The 16,915-nt window shown below is 40.9% G+C and overlaps 1 protein-coding gene across 5 annotated transcripts in view; it reads left to right on the forward strand.

Moving 5' to 3' along the window:
• Positions 1–3,926: 3,926 nt before the first annotated feature.
• The window catches only part of ACVR1C (activin A receptor type 1C), an 80,699-nt gene continuing 67,710 nt past the window's right edge, over positions 3,927–16,915 (forward strand). For 2 of the 5 annotated variants that reach the window (XM_044935099.1, XM_025276357.2), the window contains exon 1: positions 3,931–4,148. In XM_044935099.1, coding sequence (XP_044791034.1) covers positions 4,079–4,148 — 70 coding nt within the window. In that variant the 5' untranslated portion in view covers positions 3,931–4,078. Of the gene's footprint in view, positions 4,149–6,870; positions 7,643–16,915 lie in introns of those variants that run through there. The other 3 variants (XM_044935109.1, XM_025276348.2, XM_044935105.2) reach the window with 3 other exon arrangements.

Consider the following 16,915-nt stretch of genomic DNA (forward strand, 5'->3'; position numbering starts at 1 on the left):
GTATTTAGATTTTTAAATATTAATTTTTTTTTGTTGTATCATACAACGTTGCACCAAGAATTCAAGAGTTCCTGCTTCCTTCATTGGCTGGCCACATGTTGACTGGCAAGGCACCTAACAAGTCTTGGCTTCTGTATACTGTGCTTAAGTCAAAACAAACATAATGATCTTTTGCCATTTGAAGAGGATTCATTAGACCAGCACTGTCCTATAGAGACAGAATATGAGTCACATATGTAATTTAAAATTTTCTAATAGCTATATTAAAAAGTAATAAGCAATAGGAGAAATTAATTTTAGTAATATTAGTAATATTTAGTATATTTTATTTAACCCAATGTTGCAAAAATATTATCATTTCAAAATGTAAATAATATAAAAATTATTACTGATGCATTTTATATTCTGATTTCATAGTAAGTCTTTGAAATCCAGCATGCATTTTACACTTACAGCGCTTGTTCAAGTGGTCACTATTCACATGTGGCTGGCAGATACCACAGTGGGCAATGCACCATTAGGCTAAGAGGAAAATGTTTGTTTAGAAGTTTGTTTAGAGTATTGGCATTATTTAGTATCAGACTTCTTAGGATACTAACCTTGTTTTCTTAGAAGATGAGAGTTTTCCAACTTGCAGGGACACTGCTTACAGTATTTAAGAGACTAAATATGTGCAAGGTAAATATCTGACATTAGTGTAATGCCTTAAGGTTTGACAGTGTGTTCACATTCACTACCCTTATTAATCCTGTTGTCGTTCTGAGAAATAGGGAGGAAAGAAGTTCCATTTACTTTTGAGGAAACAGGCCCCAATCTTCAGTCTCCAAGTCTCATGATCCAATGGTAGATTCCAACCTAGGGTATACTTACCAAATAACGAGCCAGCCAAGTCAGTCAAAATGTAATGTGTCCTAGCATTTTCTTGTCTTTTCTCAAAAAAGCATCTGTTTTGTGGGTGTCTGGAAGGGCTCAGGCTTGTCCCACATCTCCTTTTTTTTTGGATTTGTTTACTTGGATCCAGAGTGAAAAAGAGAACAAAGTCACTTTATGCTTACGGATGTTTTGATTCATGCAAAGTGGTGGTGGTGTTTGGGCTGGGTGAGATCCTCAAGACTGTCATTATTATGCAAAGTCCGACAAACATCCCAGCCCCAATACTGTGGTTTCTTCGATTAAGTCAGTTGTATACATCATTTCACCTTCATCAGATGAAGTCTTTCATAGACTTCAGAAAGAACATGCATTATTTAGTGCTAAACTAGATGCAGAAGCAAGTAATATCTCTTACTCTAAAGCAATTAATTTATATGACAACCATTCTTCAAAGAGCCACCTAACAGCAGCAACAACACCAGTACTGGATTCTTGGCTTTCTGTGTTTTTCAGTTGAAAATAATTCCATTCAGACTGACATATACACACTACTATATATAAAAGAGATAATTAATAAGGACTGATGCTGAAGCTGAATCTCCAATACCTTGGCCACCTGATGCAAATAGCCAACTTGTTAGAAAAGACCCTGATGCTGGGAACGCTTGAAGGCAGTAAGAAAAGGGGATGACAGAGGACGAGATGGTTGGATGGCATCACCAACTCGATGGACATGAATTTGAGCATGTTCTGGGAGTTGGTGATGGACAGGAAAGCCTGGCAGTGCTGCAGTCCATGGGGTCGCAAAGAGTCAGAAACGACGAGCGGCTGAACAACAACAATAAGGACCTACTATATAGCACAACGGAGAAGGCAATGGCACCCCACTCCAGTACTCTTGCCTGGAAAATCCCATGGACAGAGGAGCCTGGTAGGCTGCAGTCCATGAGGTCGCTGAGAGTCGGACACGACTGAGCGATTTCGCTTTCACTTTTCATTTTCGTGCATTGGAAAGGGAAATGGCAACCCACTCCAGTGTTCTTGCCTGGAGAATCCCAGAGATGGAGGAGCCTGGTAGGAGGCCGTCTATGTGGTGGCACAGAGTCAGACACGACTAAAGTGACTTAGCAGCATATAGCACAAGGAATGCTACTCAATAGTCTCTTAAGGCCTATATGGGAAAAAGATTTAAAAAGAGTGGATATATGTATATGTATAATTGATTTCTCCAACACCACAGTTCAAAAGTATCAATTCTTCGGCGCTCAGCTTTCTTCACAGTCCAACACTCACATCCATACATGAACACTGGAAAAACCATAGCCTTGACCAGACAGACCTTTGTTGGCAAAGTAATGTCTCTGCTTTTCAATATGCTATCTAGGTTGGTCATAACTTTCCTTCCAAGGAGTAAGCATCTTTTAATTCCATGGCTGCAGTCACCATCTGCAGTGATTTTGGAGCCCAGAAAAATAAAGTGTGACACTGTTTCCACTGTTTCTCCATCTATTTCCCATGAAGTGATGGGACCAGATACCATGATCTTCATTTTCTGAATGTTGAGCTTTAAGCCAACTTTTTCACTCTCCACTTTCACTTTCATCAAGAGGCTTTTTAGTTCCTCTTCACTTTCTGCCATAAGGGTGGTCCATTCTGAAGGAGATCAGCTCTGGGTGTTCTTTGGAAGGAATGATGCTAAAGCTGAAACTCCAGTACTTTGGCCACCTCATGCCAAGAGTTAACTCATTGGAAAAGACTCTGATGCTGGGAGGGATTGGGGGCAGGAGGAGAAGGGGACGACAGAAGATGAGATGGCTGGATGGCATCACTGACTCGGTGGACATGAGTCTGAGTGAACTCCGGGAGTTGGTGAGGGACAGGGAGGCCTGGCCTGCTGCGATTCATGGGGTCGCAGAGTCAGACACTGCTGAGCGACTGAACTGAACTGATAATTGATTTACTTTGCTGTACACCGAAAACTAACATAACATTATAAATCAACTATACTCTAATAAAAATTTGAAAAAAATCCTACTCACTTTAATGTACAGGCTAAATACGTGGATTGAATTTAGGCTAATTATTAATTGGTAAGCCTGCCCTTATACTTGCAAACACAATCCACATGGGAAACACTCATTTGATAAGCCCCAGGGATTTAAACAACACTAAAACAAGTTTCTAATATATTACTTTATATCATTCTTCACCTCTCCTTAAACTCTGTGTATGATTCCACTCTGCCCCTCAGTGTTTCGATTACTAAAATTGTAGTTGCTAAAATATCTTCCGTAGGACTGGTCCTGTACTTCCTTCCAAACCTGGATTACGCACTGCAGACGACCACATCGCGTGGCGCAGGTAGTCTGCCTTCGGTCGCCATTCATAGAAGGATGGGTTGCTGGAGGGAAGGGTTGCTTGAAGGCACCAGATCAGAGAAGAAATTTGTTTAAACCACAGCTACAGGGAACCCAGGCAGTGGGGCAACTGATTATTTCCAGAGTTGGACACAGAGGGCGCCCTTCCACAGAGGCGCGCACAGCCAGGACGTGGCGGAGCCTGGAGCCTGGGTGTTGCAGGGCTCAATCACGTTAGAAAACCTTGAGGGCACTGACGACAAGTGAGTGTCAAGAGACCTGGACGCGTGGATCTACAGTAGGAGACTACAGAGCGGAGCCACCAGGAAGCAACTGCTTCAGGGTTTAAGTTTTCCTAAAGTCTCAGTAGGGCTTTCCCTCCTGTCCCGACCCCTTCTCAGCGTACCCAGTCCTGGGGACTCCGTGCCACCCCACCATCTTTCTTATTCCGCTCCGTACCCATCGCCGCCCCGCCTCTGGGCGATCTCACTGCCTCTCCCACGAGCCGCCTTTGCCCGCCTGCTGGGCAGCGCCAGGCCCCGGGCAGCTGCCGGAGAGCCCAGGGGCGGAGGCGCGGCAGGGGCGGGCTCTGTCGCCCCCCCACCCCCCGCCCCTGCCAGCCCGGCTGCGGGGCCAGTGGCTGGAGCCCCGCGCACAGCCAGCCGCGGGGGGCGGGGGATGGGGGAGGCAGGGGAGGGGGACGCCAGCGCTGAATAGAGCCAACCGCACACTTCAAAAGGGTGCCGGGCTGCGCTTCCTTTCGGTGCCCCGGGAACTTCAAAGCGGCCCGCGCTGCCCCGGCCGCTCCTCTCCCGGGCCTCGCAGCCCGGGCGCGGCGCCTTGTGGCCATGACCCGAGCGCTCTGCGCCGCGCTCCGCCAGGCTTTTCTGCTCGCCGCCGCCGCCGCACTCTCGGCAGGTACCACAGGCTCTCTTTTCTCCGAGCCCGCGAGGGTGGAAGTCGGGGGCTGTTTGCGGGTGGGCGAGGGATGGGGGAAGAAGGTGCTCCGAGCGAAATGACCTTCCTCGGGGAAGGGTGGGTAGCGCCAGCTGGATTGAGAGTGGCGTGGGATAGGGCTCAGCGTGGGCACCTGACGTCTGATAGCGGGGTAGACAGGTGTGTCGAGGATGAAGCCACTAGGAGGAGGGAAAAAGCTACAGGGACGTGGGGGTATGGTGTTAGGGGGGAGCTGAGGGGAGCTGAGTGACAGCTTGGGGGGCAGTTTGCAGCGGAGGGAGTAGGAGAGTGTTTGTGGGTGTGCGCAGGGCTGGGAGTTGGGTGACACTCTGAGTTCACTCTGCTGGGGCTTTAGGGATGCTCTGTGCTGAGCTCCGGAGAGCTGAGCAAGGATGGGGAGACGGTGGTGGGAGGGTAGGGAGTGGTGGTGGCAATTCAGTCTGAGTTTTAAGAGATGAGGGTTACCTCAAAAGCCGCTGGTGCCAAGCTCCGTAGGTGGGAGTGGGAGCTTAAATCTGCGTGGTTTGCAAGGCACAGTGCTTTCGAGGTATGATCTTTACTAAGAGTTGCAGGGGAAAAAATGTTCTGGCAAGAGTCCCAGCGTTTATAACAGGTCTGTGCTTTGATAGGCTAAATAGAACCCTCGGCCCAAGCTAGAAATTAAACATTTCTTTATAATGTTGACTAGAAACTGGGGCAAATGCATCTTTTAGTAAAATTATAGTGTGCTATGATGAAAAATCCTTTAACCCTAAAACTCTTTTCATTATAACGTTATTCTGGGTTACGGAGAGACACCAGGAGCAGATTCCTTGCTAACTCATTCTTTAAACATCCCAAAAAGACATTTAAAATATTTGCACATAAAAACTACGGTGTTTTTCCGTTGGCCTGTATTTTGTCCAAAGATGATTTTTATGCATTTTTGTGACAATCTGTTTGACATTAATAGCTATACTCCAGGTAGTTTTCATCTTAGCGACATACTGGGGAGAATGTTTTGAATAGTATGATTGCTGTCAAATGCAGAGTCAGTGTTTCAGATGGTCTGAGAGATTTACCAAACATTGTATTCAAATGAGAATTTAATTGTTGGAAGTGATCAGTTGATGCAATATGAGAATTAAAACATTTCTTATCTTTGAAAAGGCCAGCCTCTTAGGAGAGCGGTTACCCAGAGACTTAGCCAGAAGATGATGTGATAAAGGGAAACATTTGTGTTCAGAGTCAGTAAATTCATCAATGGGAAGAAAAATGGCTATGGAAAGTCTTTATAAGAAATGGGCAGAAACTCCACTAACTTGGAGTATTCAAAGTGCTCTTGATGATTTAATTGAATTTACACACTTTTACATACACATACACAGTCTGCTGGAGATCACAGTTCTGACTGGGTACCTCTCAAGTTGCCTCTGAAGGCTATCTGTACATCCTTTTTTATTTCAGGGAACTAATAGTTTTGTTGCAGACATTTAAACAGTAGACTCAATAATTTTTTAATCTAGCTTGAAAGGTTTATTATGTGACAGAATCTTTAGAAAATTTCGGTGTTTAGAAACACTAGGCATAGCAACATAGGAAAATATGCCCTGCTATGTTCTCAAAAAGGCATGGAAACTTTTGAAATTAAAATGTGCAAAAAACAAAGAAAATAGATCGTCCCTTCAAATTTGCTTGTTTCCTGAAAATTAAAAAAAAAGAAGTGAAAGTTGCTTAGTCTTGTCCAACTCATTGTGACCCCATGGACTATACAGTCCATGAAATTCTCTGGGTAAGAATACTGGAGTGGGTAGCTGTTCCCTTACTCCAGGGAATCTTCCCAACCCAGGGATGGAACCCAGGTCTCCTGTATTGCAGGCAGATTCTTTACCAGCTGAGCCACCAAGGAAGCCCAAGAATACTGGAGTGGGTAGCCTATCCCTTCTCCAGGGGATCTTCCCGACCCAGGAATTTAACTGGGGTCTCCTGAATTGCAGGCAGATTCTTTACCGACTGGGCTATTGGGCAAAGGCTATGGAAAATGCCTGATATGGAGATAATGTGGCAATATAGTAGAAAAGTACTTACCAAAATTGAACTTTTACAGTGAACTTTTCTATGTGGAATGAAATCAGTTTCAAATCTCTTTAAGAAGCTTTACTTCTCTTTGTGTCCCACAGAAAAAATGTAGATTGTGCATTGCATTTTTGATTCTTGCTTTTTTAAAAATCTTTGATTATTTGATAGAGGGATTCAAGGTAATTTATTTCATCTTTTAAATTGTTTTTCTCATGTAGTTACGTTCATTAATTTTGACCTAGTCACTTACAAATTGTATTGTTAATCACATTTACCATCTTTTGAAAACATACATGCCATGATTGACATATTATATGAGAAGTTGCTATTGACACAGTGACATAGCAAAACTGCATGACAGAAAACATCACTTTCCAATTTGACTCTGCTGAGCACCAGGCCTAGGACCTGAAATATCTGAAAATATTGATGAACCAATAAACCCTTTTTGCTTTGGCTGTTCTCCTCCAGCATCTCTAGCACCTTAGGCGCGTTAAGCCTTGGCAGCAAAGTAGAAATCATTGCTCCTTGCTGAGAATCTCAGAGGGTAACTGCTGGTCTGGTAGAAACTTAGAGAAAATGTTTATTGGTTTGGACTGGCTAAAAAAATTAGATTGTTCTGAGTTGCTCTAATTATCTGTTTCTGTGTTCCTTGGTGTTTGATAAGGAAGACCTGACATGATCTCCCAACATTTATCATGTGTACAAACAACAAATTGCCAGAAAATGTCTTGGGGTTCTCAAATTTGAAGCTGGACTTGGGTATTATACAGATTTACACATTGTATATCCTCTACTTATTTTATGAAAGTCCTTTGTCTTCTAGTTGGAAAGGATTATTAGGCCTCTAGAAGGCTAGGTGCTATTACTCCAAAAGTGAAAAAAGAACTTTCATTTAATAACTCGAGTGGGAGTGGGGGTTTCAGGTGATGAGTTTTGTCTTGTTTTCCCACTTAACAGCAGTTAGCAGTTCCTACTATACATTTTAAGCTGAGCTGAAAGTGAAAGCCTTGGACTGACTGAGTTTATCATGCAAAAGATGTCACCTTTGCCTTTCTTTAAGGACAGTCATTTATTGGTTGACTGACACAAATGTAGCAAGAGGCTCCGTGGTTCTGAAAAAGAGACTTCTTTGGACTCAAAGCAACTCTGTGCAGGAGTACTTGCGGGCATATTTCTTCATTCTCTCTACTGCCTGGACCCACTGAGAGTTCCTTCGTTTTACTACAAGGATGCAAAAATGAAGTATTTGAGGTGTGAGAGTATGAGAGGAGCAAAGGATGACACCTAGTTTTGGCCTAAGCAATAGAAGAGGCCATTAAGAGGGGTGAAGCTAACTGCAGGAGCAGTCTGAGGAGGACTGAGGCATGGAGGCAGAGAGTTGGAGCTTGGTGTTGGTGTGTTGACCTTTAAATGTCTATTAAGCACTGAGTGGAGATGTCAAGTAAGCAGTTGGTTGTACTGAGCCTGGAGTTCTGTGGGTAAGACTAACCTGAAGCTTAAAAATCTAGAGCCAAAGGCATTTACAGATAATTTTAAAAGCCACATTAAATAGTCATATACTTAGCAAGTCATAGCATGTCCAGTTAAACTGAATTTCAGATAAACAACAAATAATTTTTTAGTTATGTTACAAATATGACATGGGACATACATATATTAAAAATTAATTGCTGTCTAATATCAATTTAGCTTGGCATTCTGTACTTTTATCTGGCAATCTAACACTAAAAAAAAAATATTGACAGCAAAAGAGACAGTCTTATGGACTCTGTGAGAGAGGGAGAGGGTGGGAAGATTTGGGAGAATGGCATTGAAACATGTAAAATATCATGTATGAAACGAGTTGCCAGCCCAGGTTCGATGCACGATACTGGATGCTTGGGGCTGGTGCACTGGGACGACCCAGAGGGATGGAATGGGGAGGGAGGAGGGAGGAGGGTTCAGGATGGGGAACACATGTATACCTGTGGTGGATTCATTTTGATATTTGGCCAAACTAATACAATTATGTAAAGTTTAAAAATAAAATTAAATTAAATTAAAAAAAAATATTGTAGTGAGATGAAATGCTTCAAATATATGAATTCCAAGCCTTTGCATTAGAAAATGTGCCTATTTTCCTGTCCTTGTCTCTTAAAACTTCTGTTCTTGTTCTGCTGCCATCTCCATAGTATCTCTGAATAGGTCACTTCCAAGCCTTTGAACTGGATGTCTCCACGGCTTAGTCAACAATGAGGGATACCCAGACTTTCCTAACTTACAGGAAGGAGTACTTTAACATGAAAGAATGTGTGAAAAAGGAGTACTCTCTAGACTCTGTGAATGATTTATTATTATGTGAAAGCAGTTGGTTTTTCCCAAGGTTATGTTTTTTTTTAATATGATTGTTACTTTCAAATCCATTTTTAGAGCACAGAAGGACTGGTTCTACCCTGGGATACAGAGATTTGAGGATGCTCAAGTCCCTTACATACAACTGTGTAGTATTTGCATGTAATCTATGTACATCCTCCCATATACTTTAAATCATCTCTAGATTACTTATATTAACTAATACAATGTAAGTGAAGTTGCTCAGTCGTGTTCGACTCTTTGCGACCCCATAAACTGGGGCCTACCAGGCTCCTCTGTCTATGGGATTTTCTAGGCAATAGTGCTGGAGTGAACCGTGAACTTCCTGATGTTCAAGCTGGTTTTAGAAAAGGCAGAGGAACCAGAGATCAAATTGCCAACATCCGCTGGATCATCGAAAAAGCAAGAGAGTTCCAGAAAAACATCTATTTCTGCTTTATTGACTATGCCAAAGCCTTTGACTGTGTGGATCACAATAGACTGTGGAAAATTCTGAAAGAGATGGGAATACCAGACCACCGGACCTGCCTCTTGAGAAATTTGTATGCAGATCAGGAAGCAACAGTTAGAACTGGACATGGCACAACAGACTGGTTCCAAATAGGAAAAGGAGTTCATCAAGGCTGTATACTGTCACCCTGTTTATTTAACTTATATGCAGAGTACATCATGAGAAACGCTGGACTGGAAGAAACACAAGCTGGAATCAAGATTGCCGGGAGAAATATCAATACCCTCAGATATGCAGATGACACCACCCTTATGGCAGAAAGTGAAGAGGAACTAAAAAGCCTCTTGATGAAAGTGAAAGTGGAGAGTGAAAAAGTTGGCTTAAAGCTCAACATTCAGAAAATGAAGATCATGGCATCCGGTCCCACCACTTCATGGGAAATTGATGGGGAAACAGTGGAAACAGTGTCAGACTTTATTTTTCTGGGCTCCAAAATCACTACAGATGGTGACTGCAGCCATGAAATTAAAAGACACTTACTCCTTGGAAGGAAAGTTATGACCAACCTAGAGAGCATATTCAAAAGCAGAGACATTACTTTGCCAACAAAGGTTCGTCTAGTCAAGGCTATGGTTTTTCCTGTGGTCATGTATGGATGTGAGAGTTGGACTGTGAAGAAGGCTGAGCGCCGAAGAATTGATGCTTTTGAACTGTGGTGTTGGAGAAGACTCATGAGAGTCCCTTGGACTGCAAGGAGATCCAACCAGTCCATTCTGAAGGAGATCAGCCCTGGGATTTCTTTGGAAGGAATGATGCTAAAGCTGAAACTCCAGTGCTTTGGCCACCTCATGCGGAGAGTTGACTCATTGGAAAAGACTCTGATGCTGGGAGGGATTGGGGGCAGGAGGAGAAGGGGACGACAGAGGATAAGATGGCTGGATGGCATCACTGACTTGATGGACATGAGTCTGAGTGAACTCCAGGAGTTGGTGATGGACAGGGAGGCCTGGCATGCTGCGATTCATGGGGTCGCAAAGAGTCGGACACGACTGAGCGACTGATCTCATCTGATCTGATCTGAGTACTGGAGTGGATTGCCATTTCCTTCTCCAGGGGATCTTCCCAACCCAGAGCTCGAACCCGCATCTCCTTGCATTGTAGATAAACGCTTTACCGTCTGAGCCACCAGGGAAGTCAATGTAAACACTATGTAAATAGTTGTAAGTACAATGTAAAAACTATGTAAAGAGTTGCTGTGCTTGCATGCTAAATTGCTTTAGTCCTATCCATCTCTTAGCAACCCTATGGGCTGTAGCCTGCCAGGCTTCTCTATTCATGGGGATTTTCCAGGAAAGAATACTGGAGTGGGTTGCCATGCCCTCCTCCAGGGGATCTTCCCAACTCACGGATTGAACCTGCATCTCATGTCTCCTGCATTGGTAAGCAGGCTCTTTACCATTAGTGCCATCTAAGAAGCCCACCAACACATGGCAAATTCAGTTTTTGCTTTTTGGAACTTTCTGGAGGTGGTTGATTGCATCGACAAATGTGGAACCTATGCATAAGGAGGCCAACTGTATTCTCCTTTTGGAAGAATTCTAGGCGGTAGCTGAGATCAAGCTTGTTGTATTTTTCTTGGCAGAACCTGCATCCCTTATTGTAAATAAGAAAAAGTTAAGGAGAGAGGAGAATGAATAGAGTCGCATACGACTTAATAACCTGACACAGCTTGAAGTTCCAGAACATGTTCCTAAGAGAGTGATTTCAAGTCCTTCAGGAGAGGGTCAGGGATATCTAAATATCATCCAGAGGCTGTGTAGTTCCTGCTCTAGCTAAGTCTTGACCTGCTACCAAATAATTAGTGTTGGCTTCATTTTGAGATATGTAGGGGAAAAATATCCTATAAATGATCAACTGTGGGCATAAATCATTAATTAGCTCAAACAGATATGTTCGTATGCATATAAGTAGTTTATTTTAATAATCAAACAACAGGATTAATTTTCAAATATAAATAGAAAACAGAACTAAACAGGAGAAAAAGGAAAAGGTTTAAGAATAGAGTGTGTATTATCTATCATTCTTTAACATTTATATCTGTTTGGCTTTTTTTTGGATTTTTTGATTGCTTATGACTTCATATTAAAAAATTTTCACAGCTAATAGTAAAAAATCTCAAGATTTATCTTTATGTTGTTTAAGACATTGGAATAATATTGGAATATGTTCATAAGTGATATAGAAATTCCAGATGAATGTACAAGTATATGAATGTACTAAAGCCATCAAATTATATACTTTAGATTGGCAAATTGTATGTAATATTATTTTATTTCAATAAAGCTGTTAAAAGTAGTTTTAATAGTTATAATAATAATAATAAATTCCACTTTTGCTAACAGACTTAGGAATACCTGAATACTGTCTCGGTTCAGCTGTGTGTCTCCTCCAGTCTAAGGGGGGTTACTAAGGGGGCCATGTAGAAAATGGCGGGAAAATAAGTCAAAGTAACTTTCTTTGCCACCTGGTACTTTGGCCTTGAATTGTATGGTGGAACTCTAATATCCTCCCTTTTTCTACACTTTAAAAAATTAAATAACCTAGGATAAATAAAGGGGGTTTGTGATATGTCAGAATCCTAGATCTTGACACTACGATACCATCAAAGGGTCTTGCAATTCTTGCATGAAGGCAGAGTGATGAAGTGGGGGCCCTCTATCTTCAGTAGCTCATGGTAGTTCAGCCTTCATGGCAGCCCTGACAGGAGTTCCAGGCCGTAATCTCAGGGGTGACTGCTAAGTAGGAGAAAGGCAGAGTCTGTGGAGAAGGGTGGCTGGTTGTGGTCTATGGTGAAGTGGGTGCTGCCCTTCCCATGCTTGCTGTGAAAAGAAATAGGCGACAGGGTCGTGACCAAGACCTGTGCCTTTCATGTTCTTTGAAAACTGGATCCCTGAAGCATGTGGGCCTTTTAGTTCCCTGGAAGCTGAACAATAATGATCACTCCTCCTTTGCATTTAGGGATCTAGCAAGAAGTAACACAGAGAGAGAGGAGGTGAGTAGGAGTGTGAAAGAGATGAGGAAGACTTTTATTTCCATAGAAGCCAACCCTCCATTATTTTTCACTCTTTTGCCTTATCACGTGGCTCTTGAATTCACCTGCTCTGATTGACCAACAAGATTCTGTTCTGTCCTGATGCTTCCCTTTTTCTCCTCTAGAATAACCTCCCTCTTCCATTGTTTTCTTCTTCTTATTTAGAATAGGTATATGAAGATACTGTTTCTTTGGAATTGTTTTAAATTAATCCCCTCAAGAATTCATGGGTGAATCATTCAGTATGACTCAAGAGCTTGGCTTATTATTTTTTTAAAAACAATTTAAATGTGTCAGTGACTTAAGCATCCCAAATTAGATCAATCTACTTTTTCATTAAACTTTTCACATTGAGAAAATGATTAGGTTGCTCTAATTTTGCAAGTAAAACACATATATTTTCTTCTAATTTGTTTTATCATTTTTGTCTCATGCTAAGGTAAAATGACAGAGATAGATGCCACATCTCTGTATGTTGATTAAGCTCCATGTAAATTTTTCATTCAGTGCCATGATTGAATTAATACTCTGGTCAAAAACCAGATTAGAAAAAAATCTAATCCATCAAGATCTGGACAATGATCATTTTAATGCAAAATGTCTAGTTTCATAAATGCATGCTTAGTTTAGGGATGTTAATTTAGAGGGTGGTAATCCAGATTAACAGTTTTCAGGAACCAGATTGTTTTAAAACAGAGCCAAAATACACTAAAGAATATTAATTCATCACATATCATAGCTCCATCCCATGACATTTTCCTGGCCTGATCCTCTAGAAATGTGCTTTTTTTCTCCTTTCTATTTCCGTTATTGCTCTTCAAGGGTAAAGGTCTGCACTGTGAAGCTTTACCTCTCTGAAACCATAGGGAGACTGCATGTGTGTTTAGTCACTCAGTCATGTCCAGCTCTGTGCGAACCCAGAGTAGTAGTCCATCAAGCTCCTCTGTCCATGGGATTTTCCAGGCAAAAATACTGGAGTGAGTTGCCATTCGTCTAGGAGATCTTCCTGATCCATGGATTGAACCTACGTCTCCTAAATCTCCTGCATTGGCACTCAAATTCCACTATTTCCAGGAAATAGCCCATTCACTCTAAATTTGAAACACTGAATAAGGAATAATTATATAATTAGCAGAAGATTCCTTAAAGAATAATAAATGCATAGTTGAACAAACTTTTCTCCCTTTTAAAATCTTTTTCTCCTATAGCTGTTCTCTATAAATAGTAGCTCTATTATATTAAAAAGTGTTGCTTTTTTGCATGTAGAAGAAAGTTGACTTTGTTAAAACAGCTGGACTTGAACTCTCCTTTGGATATTATCATTATCATAAAGATTTTCATAGTATTTCCTTATTACTTTTTAATACCAATAGTATTTGTAGTGCTGTCCCATCTTTTATTGTTGACATTGAGCATTTGAATTTTCTTTCTTTTTACCTTGATCAGTCTAGCTGGAGATTTATCAATTTTATTGATTTCTTTCAAGTGTGTAAAGCATATGAGGTTAATAGCACAAAAGACAAGAAGAGGGAAATAGAAGAATATGATAATAAGGTTCTTAGATTAAACTATGATAATTTAAAGGTGCATATTATAAATCTTGTAGTAATAACTAAAAAGGAAGCAAAGATGTAGCTTATAAACTAATATTAGAAATAATATAGATTACTAACAGTCAATTAAACCAAATGAAGGCAAAAATTGAGGAAAAAAAGGAAAGATAAAAATAAAAAGGTAACAGATTTAAACATAACCACATTGATACATACATTAAGTGTATATGCTCTAAACACTCCAGTTAAAAGATAAGTATGGAAGACTAGATGTAAAACAATACCCAACCATATGTTCTTTTCAAGAAAACCATTTATATACACATAGGTATGTATGTTGGAGAAGGAAGTGGCAACCCACTCCAGTATTCTAGCCTAGAGAATCTTGTGGACAGAGGAGCCTGGTGGGCTGCTGTCCATAGTGTTGCACAGAGTCAGACATGAGTGAAGCAACTTTGCATGCATGCATGCATTGGAGAAGGAAATGGCAACCCACTGCAGTATTCTTGCCTGGAGAATCCCAGGGACAGAGGAGCCTGGTGGGCTGCCATCTGTGGGGTCACACAGAGTCGGACACGACTGAAACGACTTAGCAACAGCAGCAGCAGGTATGTATGTGGGCTTTCCAGGTGGTGCTAGTGGCAAAGAATCCACCCACCAATGCAGGGGACCTAAGAGATGTGGGTTTGATCCCTGGGTCAGGAAGATCCCCTGCAGGAGGGCATGGCAACCCATTCCAGTATTCTTGCTTGGAGAATCCCATGGACAGAGGAGCCTGGCTGTTACCATAGGGTAACAAAGAGCTGGACATGACTGAAGGGACTTAGCACGCATGCATGTATGTTTGCAGGTGTACATATGTACACATAAAGTTAAGAGTCTGAAGACGGGAAATCTATAATATGCAGACATTCAGCACCAAAAAGCTGGAGTAACTATATTAACAGTAACAAAATGAAGAGAGAGATAAACAATAAAAATATTAAGCATAGCTGGGATATCTGTATTAATTTCAAGAGAGTAGATTTTATAGCAAAGAGTATCACCAGTGATAAAGAAAGACATGTCATAATAATAAATATTACCAGGGATAAAGCAAGAGATTTCCTAACAATAAATATACATCAAGAGGGCATAATAATCTTAATGTGCATGTACCCATTAACAAACTTTTCAAATATGTGAAGCAAAAATTTCAAAAACTAAAAATAAGAATAGCCAAATTCAAATATAAGTTGAAAATATTAGCAGTCCTCTCTCAGTGGTTGATAAAACAAGAAGACAGAAAATCAGTGAAGATAAAAAAGATGATTTGAATCACAACATTAAGCAACTTGACCTGAATAACATTTATAGAACACTCCACCTGACAATGGAATAATATTATTTTCAAATGCACATGGTACATTCTCCAGGCCAGATGCATGTTAGACTCTGAAATAAATAAAAATGAAATTAAAAATAACTAAAATTATACAGATGATGTCCTTTCATCCCCAATGATTTAAATTAGAAGTCAATAACAAAACAATCTGGAAATTCCCCAAATATTTGGAATTTATTCAACACATATCTAAATAGCCCACAGATCCCAGAACATCACAAAATATGGAAAATATTCTAACTCAGTGAAAACAAAAACACAGCATAGCACAATTTATGGATGAGCTGGAGCAGTTGCTGGGAAGGAAGTTTAGAGCTTTAAATACTTATAGCAGAAAAAAAGAAAGGTCTTAAGTGATGACTTAAGAAAAGGGTCGGCAGACTATGACCCATTGGCTGTCCAACTTGTAAATAAAGTTTTATTGAAACACAGCAACACCTATTTATGTATCGTCTATGCTTGCTTTTATACTATGATGGCAGAATTAAGTAGCTGCAACAGAGACTGTAGGGCCCATGAGACTAAAATATGTACTATCTGACCCTTTAAGTGGAGAAGGAAATGGCAACCCACTCCAGTATTCTTGTCTAGAGAATCACGTGAACAGAGGAGCCTGGTGGGCTGCCATCCATAGGGTCACACAGATTCAGACATGACTGAAACAACTTAGAATGCATGCATGCATTGAAGAAGGAAATGGCAACTCACTGCAGTATTCTTACCTGGAGGATCCCAGGGACAGAGGAGCCTGGTGGGCTGCCGTCTATTGGGTCGCTCAGGGTCGAACATGACTGAAGCGACTTAGCAGCAGCAGCAGCAGACCCTTTAGGAAAAAGTCTGTAAACTTTTGATCTAAGGTACCAACTTAAGAAGATAGAATAAAAAGGAATAAATTAAGTTCAAAGTAGGTAGAGGAATGAAATAGTGGTAAGAATACAAAATGATTGAAGGAAAAAAAAAAAGAAAATCAATAAATCCAAATTGTTTTTCATCTGAAAAGTGACCAATATCACTCATAGAGACTGCAAAAATCTTCAACAAAATATCAAGTTGAATTCAACAATATAATAACAGGGTAATACATCATGATCAAGCAGGGTTTATCCTGGGTATGCAAGACTTTTAAATGTTAGGAAATCTAATATTACAATTCATCATTTCAGTAGAGTAAAGAAGAAAAAATATGGCAATATCAATAGATTCACAGAAACCAGATGACAATACTCAACATCAGTAATACAGACTCTCACCAAACTAAGAATGGAAGTGAACTTCTTAACATGAGAAAGAGCTTTTTCAGAAAACTTAACAGCTGCTGCTGCTGCTGCTGCATTGCTTCAGTCGTGTCCAACTCTGTGCGACCCCATAGACGGCAGCCCACCAGGCTCCCCTGTCCCTGGGATTCTCCAGGCAAGAACACCGGAGTGGGTTGCCATTTCCTTCTCCAATGCATGAAAGTGAAAAGTGAAAGTGAAGTCAGTCAGTTGTGTCCGACTCTTCTTGACCCCATGGACTGCAGCCTACCAGGCTCCTCCATCCATGGGATTTTCCAGGCAAGAGTACTAGAGTGGGGTGCCATTGCCTTCTCTTGTACTTATCTGTGAAAGACTGGACAGTTCTCACTAAGAGTGAGGACAAGGCAAAGATGTCTGTTCTTACTACTTCTAATCAATACCAAATGGAAAGTCCTAGCCAATACATTAACATAAGAAAAATGTATATAAGGCATATGGATTACATAGGAATATGTGCAAATTTGTCTATTCACAGATAATTTGATTTTATATATAGAAAATATTAAAGAATCTCCAAAAAAAGTTTTAGAACCAATAAGTT

The sequence above is a fragment of the Bubalus bubalis genome, chromosome 2 (genome assembly GCF_019923935.1).
Source record: "Bubalus bubalis isolate 160015118507 breed Murrah chromosome 2, NDDB_SH_1, whole genome shotgun sequence".
NCBI classification, from domain to species: Eukaryota; Metazoa; Chordata; class Mammalia; order Artiodactyla; family Bovidae; genus Bubalus; species Bubalus bubalis.